We start from the raw sequence: 22,312 nt of genomic DNA, 5'->3' as shown, positions 1-22,312 counted from the left end.
TGGTGTGAAATTGGTTAAATTCCATTAATGGTAACTCAAGCTCTTAATGGTTGATGATGATTGATTGATATGTTAATTATTGATTGCTATTCATGGCATAGAGAGGTAATCTTACAAACACTAATATCTTTTAAATTTAATTTAAGTATTTCAAAGTTCAACTTATGTTATATAAGGTGTCTGCTATTGATATTTGAGCAAAATCGTATAATATTTGGTGTTCGAAACTTTGGATTTTGACTTTGCTTAACCTTACTTCTAGTTCTGATCAAAATTATGTTTTGTATGTTCACAATTTTAAAAATATGAGCTTTTCAATATTGTACGATGAAAATGAGTTATGATTATTCATTTTAATGAAAATCAAGTGACTTATTAATTCATTTTATATTAAAATGTTCGACATTGAAAAACATCCGTTTTTGGGAATTGGCAACGGATATTTGTATCCGGATTATTATGAAATCCTATAACTTTATAATAGGTAATGGTTATTCGGATAGGTCTCGAGCCCCCAATCCTGTTTCGTTCTTGCAAGAGTTCTCGGTTTTTAGATCAAGCCTACTTCCTGACGGTCCATATATTCCCACGTTTTAAAGTGTTGTTATATTATTGTTTTAATATAAGTTTTGAATCAATACTTTTGGTATATAAAGTTTTGTTTGTTTCGCAATGAAATCATATATTTGATTTGCCTTATTGTTTTGCAATTAACTTGTAAAGTAATAGCCGTATTTTGATTTAACTATTAACTTGTAAAGCAATAGCCGTATTTTGATTTCGCTATTAATTTGTGAAGTTAAAGTCTTATCTTGATTCACTATGAACTAAAGGTTCTTAGTCGTATTTATGTCGAACCAAACGGTCTTTTAAAAGAGTTTAGGTTTTGTTAAATTAATGTTTTATAAGGAGTTACCAAATGAGAAAAAGATTAAATTAGAGATATTTGTTAATGACTTGTATATAAATGTAATAGTTTGTTGAATTACTCAACAATTTAATTATTGTTAGTCTTTGATGGGGCCTATCCCCAACGGGGGATAGATCCACTTTTAGGTTAACTCTAATATGGATGGACTTTTGCTGCTCTTATGTGTTATATGCCACGATAGCGTGGACGTCATTTTAGGAAATTTAATTTGTAATATTTTAAACAATCATGTGTTGTGAAATTAATAGAATTAGATTAAGAACCAAATGTTTTGTAATTATAAGTTAAGATTATAAATGGTTTGTAATTATTTAAGTTTAAATTATGCAAAGTTTTTAGTTACTCTGATATTGGTTTGCTGTCGCTATCGAACCACAGGTCGGATTTAGCTCAAACTTTTATAAGTCTTTCGCTGTGCTTTGTAGACAGTATTATTATACTGTTTACGCTGGTTTGGGCTGTTTCAGTTCTTGAGTCCTTGTGTTCGAACATCTGCTTGTTCACAGTCTTCTTGTAAACACATAATTGAATAGTATGTGGAGCAAGACGAGATGACTTTTCATCGAGAACTCTACTAAAAGCATTTTACAGTTTCCAAATGATATGCTCATTTTCGAGCACGTTTAATATACCGTTTTAGTGTCGAGTGTCGCGTTTTTTGATTGATATTGTGCACATTATGCATGATTTTACCTTCTTCTTGTCTTCAAGTTGTTTCATGGTTATTTCAGGTGTTTTTGAAGACTTTGAGGTTAACTTTCGTGTGTTTAAGGCTTTGGCACGATTTGAGGCTTCCCCAAAAGTCTTGTAGAGTTTGAGAGGCCCTTGATGCTTCAAAGATACAAAAGTGGAAATTCCTACATTGATTCGATTGAATACATTCACCATTCGGTCGCTTGAACCTATGCATACTCAAGGCATAGCTTCAAAGTTGTTTTAGTCGAATTAATTGGAAAAGATTCGGTTAAGCTGGCCTACATTCGGTCGAATGAAGGGATGAATCTCAAGGCATATATTCAAAGGCTACTGAATAGGCAGAATCAAGATCCGATGGGCTTAGATTAAGTCGATTGGTATAAGTGATTCGGGCGAATGGAATCAGCTTTAGGATTTGCAGTCCTAAGGAACCGTTAGGCCAGGTGAACCATTCTGTTCCGATTGCAGTTCTATGGCGGTTCCTTAGAAACGGTGGGGCAGGTGAACCAATCCAATCCTGGTGAACCGGTTTGCGGTTCCATGGTCCGATTCTTCCCGATGGTTCCATAGTTTTGTTAGAATTTTTTTTGAAATCTTAACGGTTCGCGGTTCGGTCCGGTTCGACATCTGTCACATACGATTTCGATTTTAGGACGATTTTTAAGCGGTTCAAAACCGAATAACCCGCCTCATGGCCTTCGCTAGGCCCGACTAATAGTAAGGGAAACTTGAGTTACACCCCAAAATTTATAAAAGTTTTGTTACATTTTAAGGGTCCTAATAACTTAAAAGCGTATGACATCAAACAAATAAAAATTGTAATCTTAGGCCCTTAGCAAGTGAAGGATGACACTTACCTACTTGCATTGGTCAAGGAAATTAGGAAAATTGAAATAATTAAACTTTAAAATAAAAAATAAAAAAACTAAGCTTGGGAAAAAATATTTCCCATGATAATCGTTTTCAAGTCCAAAGCTATAGTAAGGGATCTCTTCATTATTGGTAACATCAAATTAAACAAAATTGGTTAAAATTAGTTAAAAAAAGTCATTTTTTTTGGTTCGTTGTTACTAACAGCAAACAAAAGTGACTTGATCAATTAAGTTAAACCTTTATTCAAAGTTAATAACAATGAAAGAAAAAACAATGTCATAAATTAAAGGGGAAAATATTATATAACTTATTCACAGCGAACATACGAGCAATATAATATTTTTGGCCCTTTGTCTTCCTTTCACTTCGGTTCCAGAGAACCAAACGATTCCAATTTGATACCATTGACCCATATGGCTCAGTTCCTGCGGTTTCAGTGAAGCGTTCAGTTCGGTTCCCCGGAATGATTTAAATTTTGTCAGCGATTTAAGATTCTATCAGTTGAGATTCTATCAGTTGAGATTTTGAAGCCCAGGGCGATCTACGCGCCATTAATGTTGTCAATTGACAACATTTAACTTATGCATACATTTTTATACTTAGAGATAGTAATAGATGTATCGGTTAAATTAGTATGAGCTTTGATAATTGATATGATAACATTGATCCAGGTTGAACCCTTAGTATGCAATTTTTTTAATATTATCAACATCATTTAATTTTGTTTTAAATCCACCACTATTTGAAACCGTCATTGAAATGTTGGGTCGGAACACTAGTGAATATGTTCCAGACAGTTCTGATTCGGGATAGTTCTTTGACGGTTTGAGACCGATTCAATATTACGTAACTCCCCCCATGGCCATAACTAAATTCATAAATCAATTTGGGGAGCAAAATGGAAAAAACTGATGAGTTAATGTGAAGTAAGAGCCATCACAAGCACCTAACAAGATGGAAGATCTACAACATAAAATTATGAGATAATCAATATAAAACTATTATTATACTCTAGCAATTTATATATTATTATTGAAGAGAGATTAGTAATTTAAGTAGAGTAAATAGCTGGTAGATGATGATACAGAGTACAGAGTACAAAGCTTTAGATGATTCAACATAGAAAGATAGACAACCATAGCCTCATAAACCATTAAACTGCATAAAAGCCTATACCCAGTATTTAATCTGAACCATATTTAGCTGGTAAATTACTTACTTAAAAATTAACCAGCTAATTAACTATCTATTAGTAAGACGCTTAATTCTGGTCTCTGGTAATCCGATAAATAAATCTGTTTCCACGTCAGAAATCTGGCTAATTGTATCTTCTGAAGGTGATGCATCTTCTGTATTTGCCACAATTGATTCCTTTGGCAGCATTTCATACTGACATTATTGTCATCACCACAATCACTCGTCAACTTCACAAATGACTTTTTTTTTTTTTTAAATTTTTTGATTGACTTTTTAGCTTTTTAATTACTCAAAACAACTAAAAATATCTAATAAATGATTTCTAATTTAGCTGAAAAGCTAAGTTTTATTACAAAACAAAATTCTACACTAAGAAGCCTTTTCATCCACTTGCTTTTAAATCACTTAATTTTTAATAAACAACTAATAATTCAAGGTTATTTCATACTATTAGGGCCTTATGTTTTAAATTTATTTGTCCTCTACATTTTAAAAATATGTGGGTGTAATAAATATGTAAATAAAATAAAAAGGAAATCTAATTTGTGAAAAGATTAAGAGATAGATTATATATGAATTTATGTCCACATAAAATTACAACAAAATTAATTGGACGATTAAAAAAGTGAAATAATATTCTAAATTCAAATGGACGAATAAAATAGAAGTACTACTTTTGCTTTATTTTAAGATATATTTAAAATTAAAATCATTGATTAACTAGAGTGTTTTATTTGTGATTTGATAATGGAGGTTTAGTTTTTCATTTACAAAACGATTGTTTCCCCTCTAACATACATTAGCTAGATCCTCCTTACCTAAAACCAAATAATATTCTAAACGATTGTTTACAAAACGAGGGTTCAAGGATTAATATAAGAAGCTAGTAAGGACCCAATCATACTATATTATAGAATCATGCCATCCAAAAAGAAATTTCTGTCTCGTAATATTTTCTATAAGGATAAAATTAAGAAAATAAAAAAAAGACAAAAATGGGTAAAAATGATGATTTTATGAAGTGTAAAATATGCATAAATGAAATAAAAAAGATAAAGTTTTTTTAGTATTAAACCTGTAGATTAAGCAACTAGCTAGCTCAAATCGAGCTCGGCCAAAATCTAAAGACAGGCGGGAAAAGGTTTTATATAAACTTTTTATGGGTAATATCAGTCTCCTATCTAGCCACCATATGGGCAACAAATAAAAAGATAAACTAAATGTGTGAATAAATATTTTAAAAAAAGAAAGTGAGCTACGGTAAATGTAAAAATAATACTCTCTCCATTACATTTAATTTGCAGCATTTTCCATTTTAGTTCGTCCCACTTAATTTCCATTTCTATATTTAGATTATGACCCACCACTTCTTTTTAATCTCATTCATACATTTTAACTTACTTATATATTTTTATCCACACAATTCATTATCTCTCTATTTATTATCATTATCTATCAATTTTTTGAAAAACAGTAATTTTATCTTTAATTTAAACTATAGGGGACAAAGAAAGTACGAGACATATAAAAATATCAAAATAAAAATGTAGCAAAAACCAGAGGCTGAATTGTTCTCCGCAAACAAATATCATAGAAGAGGAGTATAATACCTTTTCAGTTAGCCTTGCATTTTCTGCAGCAAGTTGCTTCTCCTGGATTTTCATGACAAATGGACATCTTGAATTATAAGAAGTTTATTAATATTAATCAAGACTCGAGAATTAATGTTGGATTAGCATATTATAATAACATACCTTTTCTCTAAAATGCTTTATTTGTTCATTGAAAACATGATTCTGAAAATATAGAGCACAACCCAAATTAAACTACAATTTTTTAATTATTATAATTAAGAAGAATTAAATGCATATAATGAAGTAAACCTTTCTTGCTCTAATTTTGGTGACACTTTTTTCCAATTGGGTTTCCAGCTGCTGCAGCTCTTCTAAACTGCACGACCCTAGATTCTCTCCCAGGATCCTCCTAATATTACAATTCAATGATTAAAATGTATAAATAATAAATAAATCAATAAATTTTCCAATTACTTTTCTTTAATTTGGGTTCTTCACTTATTCTAAACATAAACAAAAAGTATTAAATGAGGTTATGTGAAAGTAAAGCATTAGTACCGTTTGGAAGCTTCAATGATCTCTATCTTCTTAACCAAACACGCTGTTTCCTCCTTCAAGTTCTGCAATTTCATCACAAATAAATACAACCAAAGTCTAAAACTACCACTCTTCTGTCCCTCGGCAAAGTGAAAATTGATTTTTTTAGAAAATTAGTAAATATTTGATAATAAATAAAGAAGGATAATGAATTATATAGATATAATTAAAAGAGAGTTAAAATGCATGGTTAAAATTAAAAGAAAGCAATAGATTATTATCTAAAAATAAAAATGATTCAAAATGGGAGTAACAATTCAAATCGAAAAATGATGAAGTACTAAGGACGGAAAGTGTGCTAATTATTCGGGACTTATATAATTGTTACCAACAAAAAATTACTTAAGTGATTACTTTCTACCCTCAAAATAATCATGTATAATTAATTAATGCTATTACTTGTTAGTTTTGAACATAATGCCATGAACAATTCATCACAATGTCACATGTTAATTGCTAGTAACATTGATAATCGCTTCATGAGACTAGAAATTGAAGAAATTCCAAAAGGATTGTTACGTTTGCATAATAAATCCTTGTTTAGATCACATTAAAAAAAAATAAATAATCAATAAAAATAAGTTTTAATTAGTAAAAATCAGTGACAATCAATAAAAATTAATTGCAATCAGTAAAAATCAGTTGTAATCAATAAAAATCAATTTTAATCAGTAAATCTCGGTATAATTTATAACTAAAAAATCAGTTACAGTCATTAAAAAATAGTTATAATAAGTAAAAATCGGTTTTAATTAGTTAAAAATAGTTTCAATTAGAAAAAATTAGTTGAATCAGTAAAAATCAGCAAAATCGAGTTTAGTGGAAGTTATAAGATAACCTAATATTAATTATAAGTGATGATTAATTGATGCAAGCAAAGGAGGAATAACCTGCATATTTTCTTCCATGGAAGTCTCCTTGGCAGGTTGAACATCTCTTATGTGCCTCTGATATCGTCCAATTGTTTCCTGCATACTAATGTTTTCCACTTTTTCAATTTCACCTCTCACCAATAACAATTAAATATAAATAGTAAATACCAAATTTGAGCATGAAATTTAACATATAATACATTCATTTCTTCATTAAGTTGTCAAGTTTCAACTTCATTATTGAGAATATGAAGAGATATTTTGACAAAAATTATCTTTTACTTTTTTTTAATCAACCAAAAACCTAGCTAGGATCTGAACTAATAATAAATGCTCTAAAAGCAAGATATTTTGATCAATGTTTAGGGTTTCCTCCTTGAGCAAAGATCATAAGAAAGTTATCTCTACTTCACGCTAGATGCTTTGCCTATAACGACAAGTAACATTGTTAGAGAATATAACATATTTTAAGGCTTCAACCATTAGCTTTTGTTTTGGTTGAATTAGTTTCTTGACATGGTATTAAAAACTGAAACTTAAACTGATAATTAAAGCCCTAAGATATACTATATACTCTAACAAACATTTTTCCAAAGGTTACTCCAATTTTAATCTAGTCATTAGACTTTCGACTTGTTTATTATTACCTTGATTCAAAGAAATTTTAATAACTTATAATGAATCAACTGTTTCCTTGAAACAAAATAAATTACTTCAACCGAGCATAACATGTTATATTCTTTGGAATTCCGTCAATCGAAATGATGTTTATTGATCAATATAGGGATGGAGCAAAGAGTATAGCGACCCCTTATATCAACCATTTAAAAATTAACAAAAAGACAAAAAACATGTTATATTTTTTATTATTGTATCAAATAATTCGATAAAAACTATCAAAATAATTAAAAAATAGCAAAATACCTACAATTTTAATGTCATATACCTAAAAGTATTAAAAATTGATAGAGGGTTTAATTGTCAAATATAACTACAAAAGTAAACAAAATAGCAATAAAAAGTAGCATTTATTGTCAAATATATTATGAAATATATGGAATACACATTTGATGGTAAGATAAGGACCGAAATTAAGCATTTATAGATTTTGAACCCTTAATTAACAATATCGCCAAAAGTTATGCTACCAAGTTATGCTTGACTGATAACTATAAGAAGTTTGTTAATACTTCCTCTGGTTTTAATAGCAGTTATGGCCACTATAGCAACTACAATTCATCAACTAATCTCATTTGACACTTTTCTATGTTTAATATAAAAATATAGTCAAATAAAATCTTATTTGTTTTCCTTAATGTATGTTTTTATAATATTATCTTTTTAAAATTCTAATCCATATAAAATTGAAGATATTAAAGACTTATTTAAGACCCTAGATCCATGGGACTCGACGAGTATGGATTCAGGTCTAAAATTTTCAGAACCTAAGGGTCTAGGTCTGAATATGAGTCCACAAAAAATAAATGCGTCTAGATTCAAATTCGAATCACCAGATCGAATCCAATTGGATTCAACCTAGACCAGACTTATGACCATCTCTACATCGGTATTGTAGTTATAGAGGAGCATTGGCACTAAGATAAGATAAAATCCAAAGAGCTTTTCTAGACAAGCTTACGAAAGCTATTAGCACTAGTAACTAATGCACATGTAACTTCACTAATGATTATCTTCAAACCGATTATATGTTCCATAGACATTGATGCCAAAAAAAAAAAGCAATACTCCCTTTGTTGTAAAAGATTGCCATACTTTTCTTTTTAATCCACCTCTTTTACTTTGCTACAATTTCTTGTAGGCAAAATTACCAAAAATAATGTGAACTTTAATTGATTTTCCTACAATAATACAAATTTTTAATTAACCCTAAATAATATCAAATTTAGGGTATATTTTTCCATTGCATCCAAATTTAAATGCAACCTGTAAAACATGTGATTCTTCCCTAAAAAAAGATAAATTAAATTTAAATAAAAATAATTCCATCTCCCCTCTTTAATCTCCACCAGTGCACCGCCAACCTCCCCCCTCCCCCTACGACGACACCCTCTCCCAATGAGGCCCAACAACCCATATCTGCTGATCGATTTTGATGGTCGCATTTGGTGGTGAAAAGGTAGATTAAAAATTATGTTGGTTTGAATCTGGGATGGTTATGGTGGTGTTTTGCATTTAGGGTGGGTGGTTATGGTGGTTGTTAGTAGGGGCCGCATCAGGGGAAGGGAGGTGAGGGAGGCTGCACAGGGCGATGTTTAGGGAAGGCCGGTTGGTGGTGGTGGAGTGAAGGGAAAGGTTTGATGGTGGTTAAGAGTAGAGGGGGATGGAGTTTGCGCAGGGGATAGAGGAGTTGGTTTTGGTGGTGGATTCTGATGAAGGTGGTAATGGCTGAAAATGGGTGGGAATGGGAGTGACAGCGAGTGGAGAATGGTGGTAGTGGTGGGGGATGAGGAATGGGGGTTGGGCAGGGGATAGGGAAGGGGTACAGTGAGGAATTTAGTTTTTTTCAATTTTTTTTTTCTTTTTTATTGTATTTTTTATTTTATTTTTTGAATTTCCTTTTTTTTTTGGAAAACTTAACCTATAATTGTAGGTAAACAACAGGTTAAGGATGCTCTAGGAAAATTCATATCAAAGTTGGTATTGTTCATGGTTAATCAAAAGTTCGTATTATTATAGGAAAATCAGTGAAAGTTCGTATTATTCACGATAATTTTTTCCTTTCTTTTATGGAAAAGTTTCTACTACTTTCTTTTAATCTAATACACACATTTTAATAACTCTGTTTTTTATATCATTCAAAGAAATTTGAATGGTTTCACCTTATCTTAATTATGCAAAATCTCATTATTGCAATCTATTAAGGACGAAAAGAGTAATATCCAGAAGTACATCAACAAAAGTGACTAGTTATGTGGAATTAGTAAAACAAAAACATAACCAATGATTAATGATACATAATGCATCAAAAATAGCACAAAGTTCTGCTCAAAGCATCATAACAAGGCACCTTGGGAATTTACAACAATAAACATGCCTAATTGATTGCATATGCAACATTAGAGTGAGTAATACGAGATACTAAAGATGACTAACAAGATAGAGATACAAGAGGAATTAGAGGATTTAAATCAACTTTGAGATTACTTATATCAACTAAAGCACTAACAAGCTTGTAGCAAGTTTATCATACATGCACACTACATTCTCATCGACATACTTCTTTAAAGATAAGAGTAAGAAACATGGACACACAAATGACACTAATACCTAAAAAAGGTAACTAAGAGGCCTTAATCAACATAAAAATTTATTTTCAACATATATAGTAAAAGTTCAAGAACAGATGCAATTCAAGTGGCCTAGATTAATATCATCAACATATAATGGAATATAGGTTAAATACAACTGAGTCATATATGAAGAATTATCACAATTAATGGCTAAAAATGGATCGTTAAATTATGTGTACTTTTTATTTTGTGAGATTGCAAAAGATGTCTACTATCAAAGACTAATCGGGTGAACATATGAGATATGATTATTTAGTTACTTGTAAGGAAAAGAATGTATTCTTAAGAATAAATTTACAATGAGAAATACAAAAGATATTTGAATTAGAAAAAAAAAGATAATTAAATACACAAAGGTGAATATAAGAAGAAATTTTCTTGAATGATGCTTGAGGAATAAGTGAATTTTAGCAAGACTTTTTATTGGACAATATTAAGAAGATAAGTAGTGTTTTAAGAGGATACTGCTAATAGAAGGGAATAAAAAAAAATAAGGGTGTGTTTAGCAATTTTGATGCTCTGATACCATATTAAATTTTGGCATCTTTCAAATTAATGTGATTTTCAATTATCAAATTTTTATTAGAAAGTTTAATTATTTTGAATGTTTAATTATTTTAAATATCTTTATATAAATAATATAGCATCATTTAGTACACTATTTTATAATAAGTAATATAATATTTTGTATTCGTTTCAATTATATACAATATTGTCACGAGTAGGGGTGAAAGTTTGGTTTTTGGTTTGGATTCGATACAAATCCAAATCAAACCGAATAAAATTCAGTTTTGATATTTTCAGTCGAAATCCAAATCATAATATTTATAATCCAAATTGAACGAACCAAATTTTAAAATACCAATCCGGTCAAATTGAACCAAATAGACAGAATTGCACGGATTTTTATATTTTGCACCGAAAATAAAATTTGCATGTAATGTTCCAAACTTATTCTTTCTAAAGCTTCTAAATACATATTAATAATTTTAAGGTTTTTAATTTGATATCAAATGGAAGATATCACATGCCTTTAAAATTTTGGTTTTTCGATTTTTTGTATTTTCGGTTTTATTGGACCCTAGACCGAGTCCAAAACCGAACACCGAATTATAATTAAAATTTAGTCCAAATCAAACCAAATTTAAAATATCGTCAAATCAAATCACTTATTTGATTTGGTTTGGTTTGGTTCAGTGTTCGGTTTTTCACCAATTTTCTTACACCCCTAGTCACGAGTCAAGACTGTAAGTGTAAGAATGAATGTACAAGGCAAACATAATCTTTGTGATACTATATAAAGGATTATCAATAATAAAGTGGTGGAATGCTCCACTTAATATCAATTAATTTTAGGATAAATTATGCATGGTTATAATTAGTCTTTCTAGATTTTGGTTTACTTATTTAAGACTCATAATAGTCCTACATAATCCAATTAATGTATATATTGATCATATTGGTTTTTCTATGTAGTACTATTTTTTTTTAGTAAATTGGACAATTTTAGTCAATTTTACTTTCAGTGGTTTAATCGTAGCTTTAAGATAAGTATATTTAGATAAGTACTTTCTTTTATCCCTATTGTTGTCCTAAATTGTAATCATACGCTTGCAATTGCATGTTTCTATATTTAATATCTCTATTTTTTATATAATTAAAAACATTTAAAAAATTAACACCATTAAAATTGACATTGAAACAAATAATCAAACAAGATTCCCTTGGATTGTGTTTCAACTTATAATAAATTAAGTATAAAATACTAACAAAGTAATTGGTGAATAGTGTCAAATTTATTTTTTGTTTCGTATAGATTTTATTCATTTAATTATTTCACTTAATGTGATAACAAGTTATTAATAATTGGTAGTTAGTTTTCTTTTCTATTTAAAATCAATTAATGTATATGTATTAAAATTACAATCAAAGAGAAGATAATAATATTTTTGCCATTCTTTAGCTTTTTTATTTACACATCATTTTTTAAATAAATTGGTATCAGAGCATTTATGTTTTGATCCAACCTTTTACAAGATAATAAAAAGAAAAAAATTCTTTAAGTATTTAACTTTGTGTAGATTGAGTCCAAATTTTATTTAAATTGTGATAGTTTATAGGTGTTTAATCATAGCATGTAATGATTAATTCTATGATGTTCATGAGTTCTCTAGGATAGAATTTTAAGCCATGTTAAATTAAAAGAAACTAGTTTAGGTGAAATTGTTGTTTTCACGAGAGCGGAATTTATTTAACGAAAGAACAAAAAGTTGATGATAAGTGCATAAACAAAACAATGCTGAAAAATGCGTTGTAATATAAAGAGAAATGCTTATAAAATATATTTAGCAGAAACTCTTTAATATCCCCTCATATGTGAGCTTCCTTGAGATTTTTAGCCCAATATAAAAGTTGAAAACTTCATTCGAAATAAACATTAAATTTTAAAGCCCTTTAACATGTAGTAAAAATATCCAATTATAAAGGCTCAACAACAAACAGGATTTTGATAAAGTGTTAGAATATAGAAAATGGGACTGACCAATCCACATAAAGAGAAAAGATAATCCACATACAAACCTAGAGGATGTTCCCTACAAAAACTATTTGGTAGTAGTAAACTAGTAGGAGTAACTCTTCAAGTTTATAAAGTGGTATATGCTCTTTTCTTTCTCCAATGTAAGACAACTCACATGTGGTTCATAATTAATGGTTGAGGTCTCAGGATATGTTGTATTATGTAATACACTCTCTCACACGAGAGTCTTATTAACTAAAAGTGTGCATGCAACACAAAATCATCCATAAAGATGAAGAAAATGTAGTGAGTAGAAGTGCACTCTAAAATGGGGTAGTCATTTAGTTTCCTTTTTTATAGGTAGTTTCAGTTTTAAACCCCTTATTAATCATATTCAATCTATGTGTCTATTGATCAATTACATTAAATAGAGAATTTTAAATTAGCCTAATAGTTTAAAAATTTCCTTTTACTTTTATAATAAGGGTTGGATTTTCACCTTACTGAAAGCAATATACTTTTTCCTCTTTTCATGTGAAGATTCTCTAACCTATCTTAAATCGAAAAAAATTATATCAATGGATCGAGCAATGAACACTCCACATGCAATTATCAAGTGGTGTCATTTCATGCTCTAAGACTAACAATGAAGGCTCCAAAATCAGACTCAAATCAGTTTGTTGATCGATCCATATACATTGCTCGATCCATTGAGTTTGTCTATAAAAATGCATGTAAAAGTTCAAGCATTTTGTTATCCACATTCAAAACCATATATCAAAGGGGTAAATAATATTGATGTAGATAGGAAATTAAATTATTGTGCATATGTCCAAGGGAAAATGGTTTTTGTTTCAATGTAACAGTACTTTTATTCTTCAAGCATATTGTGCTCCACATTGTTCAACTTGAAAGACATTGGTTATGCTTACGAATAATGTAGCTACTCCCCCAATCCTAATGAATTGGCAACATAAAATAATGCCACAAAGATTTAGAAAAGGATACGTAAAACCAAATTGTTTCGATAGGATTAAAAGTAAGAGAAAATGTTATAAGATTTGTGGATAGGAATTTAAGAAAGAGATGAAAATATTACTTACAATAAAAATATTGCAAAGTAAAAGAGACAGTTCAAAATAAAATTATTGGCAAATAGTAAACTCATCTTGACAGAAGAATTAATGATATTTAAAGAAAAAACACTAGCTCTATTCTTTTCACCTATAAAATAATTGATGAAAGTATATGTCTAGTTTAGTTATAAAAAAAAACAGTACAAGTTTAGCAAGTACACTTTTGGATAGCTTGCTAGTTTATAATAAGTTTAGTTTAGTAAAAATAGAGTTGATTCGATAATTAGTAAAGGAACAAATTAGTAAATATTAGTTTTCTTATATAAAAATAAATTTCATATAAAAAAATAAGTTAAATTTGATGATTAAAAGATAGGCTAAATTAAAGTTTAAAAATAGACCATCAATTGAAGCTATTTTTTCATTTTTTAAAAATTTGCAATAGAAAAGCAAATCATCGGACAATTTTGACAACAATCGCAAACTCAGAGAAATAAAAGGTATACGATCAATAAGTATGAGTTAATTTAATTCAATCAAATACATATATCTTCAATCTCTAATTAAGACATCACTTTCCACAAAGAGGAGAATCAAATATGTTTGAGATGAAGTTCATTTAATATTTACATTATTTACAGAATAAAAAGATACTCCTATTGTTTCAACCTCATAGAAGTAGTATGTAGATATAGTTTTGTACTTTTGTGACATAATTATATGCACCCATTGGATCTCCATAAAGGGCAAATTCACTATTAATTTGAATTTGTACTGTTTAACTCTTACCAAATGTGAGTCTGTCCCAGAACGTGGAAACACTCTCATCAGAAACTTTGTACGACCTTACCATTTATCTTTATGAGACCAACTTAATTTTAATACAAATCCAAACCATTAAAAGAATATACTTTCAACACATAGCAATGCAATTGTACTCTCATATGCCAACCATTTTTCGCAACCAAATAAAATGAAAAAATGTAACAATCTCTAAAAAATAAAGGAAGTAATTTTTTTAATATTTTTTAAAGATAAAAATATAAATAATATTTATTTAAAGTTAAAAAAATGAATAGTTAGAATAGAGGGAAACAAATAACAAATTAAGTAGAAGATGCACATTGATTCTAGCAATATGTATGGACCTTACTTTGTCAGTTGATAAATGACAAATCCATTTTCATTTTACTATTCAAATTCAGAATTTTACTATATACTATTTGTAGTAGTACATAATAACCTCGGGCTAGGTAATTAATAAATCATCTATAATAGTTTTTTAATTAAATCATCATCGCATACTATAATGTATGTTGATTATGTTTCAAGATTCAAGAAATTTTATTCTAATGGTATCGCTTAATTACTTGGAATCTTGATTTATGTATACTCTACATCATATATACTTTTAGGAGTATGTATCAAAGCTTATTGTACAATAACATTATACCCTCATTTGAACTTAAGTTAGCTTAAATATATAGAGGTATTAGTGTTTTATGATTTTATTTTGCAACATTTGAATTTTACTTTTTCTAAATATTGGCTATCTCATTGATCAACCACAACTAGTTTTTATCGACACGTCGGATTTGACAGCAGTTCAATTCATAATACATTGTCATTTTGATATTATTCTCTTTACTGTCCTATTATTGTAGGACAAGCCGACAACATACCAATTTGACATATCAACACACAAAACAATGCATTTGTGTTAAGTACTACAAATTGACAGACGGTGTAAATTAAAACAATCAAATCATACATTATGTAAGAGTAGATCGAACGTATTGAAGTGTGAAAGAGAAAAAAGTTAAATGTGACTCTACAATATCAAATCTATCTTATTCGTTCTAAACCACTGAAAATAAATTATATATATGTTTTGCCATTTAATAATGTATATATCGATCATATAGTCATATCTAGTAATGATAAATTAGAAGAAACATCTTACATATAACAAATCAAAATAGAAAATAATGCATAGATAATTGATTTTCTTGATATAATATCCAATTAAGACTTGAGAATCATGTAGAGTAAATACATATCTTACTTTAAGAGAAAAATTTACCACTCCAATAATCTACTTATAAAAAGAAGATCAAATATTACTAATGACCTCTAAGTGAATTTTAACCTTTTCATTTTAATTAGAAACAAAAACTTTATTCATTGATGAAATTAAATTAAAAGAGAAATTTTCTAAAATGTAGAAGTATTTTAAAGCTTGATCGGACTGAATTTCTTCAAAACAGTGACATAATATTCCTAATTATAGTATGCACAAAATTTTATAGATAATACCCTAGTGGAAACACAGCTATCAGAGTTTAGAAGCAGAGAAAATAAAAACCCTTCAACCCTAACCCTAATCATCTAATCAATTGAGTGTTAGCATTATATTATGCTCATTAAAGTAAATGCTTTACCAAATTAAAATTTAGAAAATTTTATATTGATATTTAATTATTGATCGTTCATTTAAAACACACCTAAGTATCAAGTATAAGAATTGTATTTTAAAAATAAATCACAATATAATGTTTCAAACCCATAATGTGTAATTTATTAGGGCTATATTTGAAATGTACCATAGTACAACTCTAATATATACTTGGGTTTATCTCGAATATTCGAGAATACTTAAACTTATTAATTAATTTTAAAAAGTTTTAAAAATTTGCTCATATTAATCATAGATTTAGAATTTAGAGATATATACAACTTTATCCGTGAATATTATTTTTAAAAGTAGATAATTAGTCTATTTTGGGATTGAAACATTGAATTAAGTATATATAGTATAACAAAGATAAACAGATAAAAGTGTAAAAGAAGAGTTAAAAATCATACCTACAGCTAGCAAATTCATATAGTTTTCCTCTAGAAGAAAAAATAATAAGAGCGACTTCAGCATCACAAAGAACACTCAGCTCAAAAGCCTTCTTCAACAATCCATTTCGACGCTTTGAAAACGTCACTTGTCTGCTCGTCGCATTCTCTATCCTCTTCATCTGAGTTTTTCCCCTCACCATCTTTGCCTATTTATTCATTTTTCTCAAATTAATCATCAAATTTTTATTAATTAATTAATTTTTAAGCATAAGAAATTCATCCAAAACAATATAAAATATTAAAAGATTTATAAAAAGGATGAAATTAATAAAGTTGACTTACCAAATTAAGCAAGAAAAAAGAAATAATAACCCAGAAAATATGGATCTCTACTACAAATAAAAATGGAGATGAACCCAGATGAAAGAATCCAATCAGAAACAAAACCCAGATGTAGGATTTATTTTTTTTTTTTTTTTTTGAGGAGAATAATGTAAGAAAATTTTAAGACCACCCCATTTTTGTTCTTTTTATAAAAATGGGTGACTTGAAGCAGGTGGTTGTGATTGATTTATTCTTTTCTTTGCTTAGCTTTTTATTTGGTCTCAATATCTGCTTGAGTTGCCTTTTTTAGGTAGTAACTATCAATGGTTATAATCTCACTAGACCTACCTTTCCTTATTCATATCTCTTTCTCTCTCTAAAATTTTGCCCTAAAGTTTTTAATTTTTATGTACAAGTGTTTTGTTTTTATTTATATTTAAATTTATTTATTTATCATCAAAAGTAGTAAAACCTTAAATCTTTTCTTGTTTTAGTAAAACCCTTAAAGGGAAAAGAGGAAATATATATGACCAACAACCTGAGATAGAGAAAGATATATAATTGATGGAAATTTAATTATAGAGCTTTCAGGATAACATGGGAAGAGGTGTATAATTGGGTAAGATAGGGAAAGTTAGAAGGAAAGAAAATTGATAAGAAATGGAAAGTGTGTATTTAAAGGTTGAAGATGAGAATCATTCATTTCTATTAGTTTTTTATTATTTCCTAAGTTTGTTTTAGTTAATTTTTTGTAAAATAATGTTTTAGTTGAACTTAAGTCTATTATTACTACTATTTCTCTTTTTGTTTTCTCATTAAATATTCTTGATCATGATGTTGATTAATTACTTTTATAAGACAACATTCAACTAATTAATTACAATTAATGATGATTTGTCTTTTTGAGATTAACTCTTTTCTTGCGTTGATGTCAGCATTTGAATATGTGTTCTTATGGTTTGAGATAAATTTAATCTAACAATATAGTTTATAAAATAATTAAAGTGTTCTTTTAAATGAATATTCATAGTAGCAATACAGTGTTTAAGAATAAGTTATGAGTTGAATAGTAAATATTTTTAACCAGAGTTTTCTTCTAAAACAACAGAAAAAATATTTATTGAATTTTAGAATCTAGATAGACTCCACTCATAAAAATTCGTAATATTATATTCTTTCATCCTATAATACTAACATTAAATTGATATATGTTAAATGTAACAATAAAAAATATATAATTTTATACAAAACAGTTCATATAAAGTTGATATTAATACTTATACACACAGTCTAAAACAAACTAATTCTAAAACATTATTTAAAAGACCCATTGAAATATTATTTAGTGTTGTGTTCTAATTATTTCTTTTCCCTTCTCTAAAAATTGGTAATGATATTTCACACATAGTAGTGAAAATGTTGCTTTTTTTTTCAAAAAACTCACATTTATTCTTTGGGTGTCTAAATCAACAATTGAATTATATCTAAGTTAGAATAGAATAGAAGGAATTAAGATAAAATTACGACAAACATTATAATATAATAATGGAGTAATATAATCTAAAGTTAGAATAAAAGAAGGAATCCTAGAATGAAACAAGAGAAAAAAAAGGAGTAAGAAATGGTCATAATAATGGGGAGAAATAGATGGTGAAAAGAAAATGAAGATAAAACATCAACATCGTCCGTACAAGTAAACCAATGGGAGAACGAAAACGCATATGTTTGACAGATGATTAAAATGAGATGCATAGTATGTCAGACACAGACACCAACTTATTCTGGACTTTTATTTCTATTCGCATATTTATTGCCTCTCTTTTGCTGTCTTTCCTTTTTTTTCCATCTTTTCTAATACTGCTAGTCTGCTACTTGGTACGAAAATGGATTTTTCTATACTGATTTCGTCTTTTTCTGCACAAATTGTGTTGAGAGACTTTTTCTTAAAATGCGTCATATATATATGAGTTAAATAGCTTAATTAATACAAGTTTAAAAAAGAAATAAAAATGTGGACTTCATATTTTGAGGTCGTCTCTCCAAAAGACGGTCTCTCACGAGAGTAGCTGATTTTTTTATTGTTTTACTCAATTTGTATCAATTTTATTTTAAATTCTTCTTCTTATTTTGCAACAATTGTTTTTCGAAAATGAACACCACCACTTTTTTTCATTGTCAACGATATACTTAAATTCTTTTTAAATACTCCCTCCATTTTGATTTATTTTTTAGCGATTGAGAGGAATATATTAATTTCAAAAAAGCATTTTACAACCTAGTTTATAAAACGAAAAAACACACCACCCTAAATACGAAAGGGAGGCACCAACCAAAGCAACTACCAACAAGTGAGGCCAAACAAACCAACCCAAAAAAGCCAAAAACTATACAATAAGACTATCGTTCCTATCATCCTTAAGTTTAGAAGCAACATAAAAGATGAATGTGTTAGCCATATATCGAGCCGCTAAGTCTTTTCCTTCAAAGATCTTAGCTTTCCTTTGGATTCAAGTCTGGTATAAATTCTCAGTCCAGACCATGATGAAAACAGTAGCCTTGGAGAACTTCCTCTTGCACAACTAACTCATCAAATGCATCTTGCTCTCAAAAGAAGAAGTCCAACTTTGACTATGGTTTCATATGTTTTTTTTTCATATAGAATATACGAATTTAGTGTCAAACTTTGTCTATGATTTCTCATCGATCTATATAAAAGAATATTTATGTGGGATCTTAATAAATTCGTCTGAATATAGATTTTCTAAATATCAACTTTCTAAAATTTTAAAAAACTCACAATTGAATTATTTTAACTTTAAATTTGTATTGAAATCTGCACAAAAAAGTGAATGAGAAAAAAAAATTAAAGCAAAGGATTATCATCCACTGAATTTATTCTTCTTTATCTTCATTTAATATACATTTTAAAACTTATATATATTCTTCAAAATCACGTCTTTTCTTCGTTTAAATCTCAGTGACACAAAATGAGTAAATTTCTAAACGGGTTAGCTCTACTCCACTATTCCTAGTGAGAATCAACTTATAATGATGCGCGTGAAAGATAGTACTCCTTTCGTTTTCATATGTTATTCTCAAAAAGAATTTTCGAATTTTAGTGTCAAAATTTAACTATAATTTAAATCTTATCAATTTACATAAAAACATAATCATGTATGATCTTGATAGAGTTGTGACGATATATAATTTCTAAATATTAATTTTTTAGAATTTTTAAAAACATATAATTAAAATTATTAGATTTTTAAGTTTCCATTAAGGTCTACGCAAAAAGTAAATGGTAGAACAAATGAAAATAAGAGAGTACATGATCCGAACCAAGTAAAAGTAATTTTTGCCTACTCGTACTCTTGCTCTATAAGTTTGCTACTTCTTCAATACTCATAAAATTGAAGAGTACAATGTCAAATGACGCAAAATTAAGAACGTGATGGAGATATAAAAAAGTGTGTGGGATAATATTAAACGAGCAAAATTTTTGAAAAAATATATGTGAATGAGAATGAAAAAATAGGGATAATATTACCCAAAATAAAAATAATACAAAATAAAATAAAAGGACCAATATAGAAATATTATTAAACTCATTAGAACAAATAGAGAACAAATACAGACAACTCAAAATTAAATGGAGAAATTGCCCAACTTAATTTAATATATCCTTCAATTTTTGATAGCACAAAAACTTGGACGAGAACGTATGGGCGGGCCATTAACGCGTGTGTAACAGCCTCACTCCCTTTTCCTCATTTTTTTTTCTGACTTTCATAATTAAAACAACATCTTCTTCCTTCTCCATTTTATTTCTTTTCTTGATTCTTGCCATTTCTTACTCTTCTTTTCTTCTCCATTTTATTTCCTTTCTTGATTCTTGCCATTTTTGTTTCATCCTCTCTTATAGTTGTTGATTCTTACATATTGGCGGTCTGAGAGTGTGTGTGAGTCGTGTGATGTGTGTGTGTGAGTCGTGTCGAGTGTGTGTGTGTGGGTGTGTGAGTGTGTGTGTGTGTGTGTGTGTCTTGTGTGAGTGTGTCGTGTTTTGTGTCTGAGTGTGTGTCGTAGTGTAACGTGACGTGTGTAGGTGTGGGTGTGAGTGTGTCCTGTGTGTGTGTGTAGTGTGTGTGTGTGGAGTGAGTGTGTGTGTCGAGTGTGTGTGTGTGTGACGTGTGTGTGTTGTGTGTGATGTGTGTGTGTGAGTGTGTGTGTGTGTTGAGTGTAGTGTGGTGTGTGAGCTGTTGTGTGAGTGGTGTGAGTGTGTGTGTGTCTGTTGTGTGAGTGTATGTGTGTGTGAGTGTATGTGTGTGTGTTGTGTGTGAAGTGTGTGTGTGTGTGCTAAGTAGTGTGTGAGTGTGAGTGTCGTGTGTGTGTACTGTGTAGTGTGTGATTGTGTGTGTGTAGTGTGTAGTGTGAGTGTCGGTAGTTGTGAGTGTGAGTGTGTGAGAGTGTGTTAGGAAGTGTTGTGGAGTGTGTGGGGGTGAGTGTGTGTGTGAGTGTCGGTGTGTGTGTGAGTGTAGTTGTGTGTGGTGTGATGTGTGTGGTTGGAGTGTGGTGTGATGAGTGTTTGTGTAGTGTGATGTGTGGTGTGAGTGTGTGTGGTGTAGTGTGTCGAGTGGTGTGTGTGAGCTGTGTGTGGTGAGTGAGTGTGTGTGGTGTGGGTGTGTCTGTGTGTGAGTGTGTGAGTGGTGGTATGTGTGAGTGTGTGTATTGAGTGTGTAGTGTGTGGAGTGTGTGTGAGTGTAGTGTGTGTCGTGTGTGATAGTGTGTGAGGTGGTGAGTGTGAGTGTAGTCGTCGTGTGAGAGTGTGTGTGTGGAGTGTGTGAGTTGAGTAGTGGTGTGTGTGGTGTGGGTCGAGATGTGAGTGTTGAGTGAGTGTGTAGTGAGTGAGTGTGAGTCGTGTGTGAGGTGTGTTAGTGAGTGTGAGGAGTGTGGTGTGAGAGGTGTGTGTGTGTGTGGTAAGTGTGAGTGTGTAGTGTGTGGTGTGAGTGTGTGTGATGTGAGTGTGGGTAGGTGTGTGTGTGTGCTGTGTGTGGTGTGAGTGTGTGAGTGGTGTGCGGTGTAGTGTGTGTGTGTGTGTGTGAGAGTGTGTGTGTGTCGTGTAGTGTAGTGGTGTGTGTGTGTTTCTGTGTGGGTAGTGTGTGAGTGTGTGGGTGTGGTGAGTGTGTGTGTGTGGGTGTGTGTGTGTGTGGGTGTGTGTGGGAGTGTGGTGAGTAGTGTGTGTGTAGTGTGTCGTGTGGAGTGTGTGTGTGTGTGGGTGTGGTGAGTGTGTTGTGGAGAGGTGTGTGTAGTGTGTAGTGTGTGTGTGTGTGAGTGTGTGTGTGTGTGTGTGAGTCTGTGTGTGTGTGGGTGAGTGCGGTGTAGGGGTGTCGATGTGTAGTGTTGAGTGAGTGTGTGTGTGTGTGTTGTGTCGTGTGTGTGTGTGTGTAGTGTGTAGTGTGTGTGTTGTGGTGTGTGTGTAGTGTGTGTGTGTGTCGAGGT

The 22,312-nt window shown here is 30.1% G+C and overlaps 1 protein-coding gene across 1 annotated transcript; it reads right to left on the bottom strand.

Moving 5' to 3' along the window:
- Positions 1–3,486: 3,486 nt before the first annotated feature.
- On the bottom strand, positions 3,487–17,288 carry LOC130809845 (MADS-box protein SOC1). The gene is made up of 8 exons (XM_057675679.1): positions 16,835–17,288; positions 16,511–16,698; positions 6,759–6,843; positions 5,830–5,891; positions 5,581–5,680; positions 5,452–5,493; positions 5,308–5,349; positions 3,487–3,889 (listed from the first exon to the last, which is right to left on the bottom strand). The coding sequence occupies exons 2-8, from the start codon at positions 16,690–16,692 to the stop codon at positions 3,743–3,745; spliced, it is 660 nt and encodes a 219-aa protein (XP_057531662.1). The 5' UTR covers positions 16,693–16,698; positions 16,835–17,288; the 3' UTR covers positions 3,487–3,742.
- Between the last annotated feature and the right edge of the window lie 5,024 nt (positions 17,289–22,312).

This window comes from Amaranthus tricolor, chromosome 4 (genome assembly GCF_026212465.1).
Source record: "Amaranthus tricolor cultivar Red isolate AtriRed21 chromosome 4, ASM2621246v1, whole genome shotgun sequence".
Lineage (NCBI taxonomy): Eukaryota > Viridiplantae > Streptophyta > Magnoliopsida > Caryophyllales > Amaranthaceae > Amaranthus > Amaranthus tricolor.
Note: the sequence above shows the minus strand (reverse complement) of the source record. Positions and strands in the feature narration are given on the sequence as shown.

What these genes read in the sequence shown, in the direction of transcription:
- LOC130809845 (XM_057675679.1), bottom strand. Translation starts at nt 16,692, where the DNA reads ATGGTGAGGGGAAAAACTCAGATGAAGAGGATAGAGAATGCGACGAGC. An exon ending in CCATGGAAGAAAATATGCAG is followed by an intron (nt 5,892 to 6,758) that starts GTTATTCCTCCT and finishes ATGAAATTGCAG; the next exon opens with AACTTGAAGGAGGAAACAGC. An exon ending in TAAAGCATTTTAGAGAAAAG is followed by an intron (nt 5,350 to 5,451) that starts GTATGTTATTAT and finishes ATGAAAATCCAG; the next exon opens with GAGAAGCAACTTGCTGCAGA.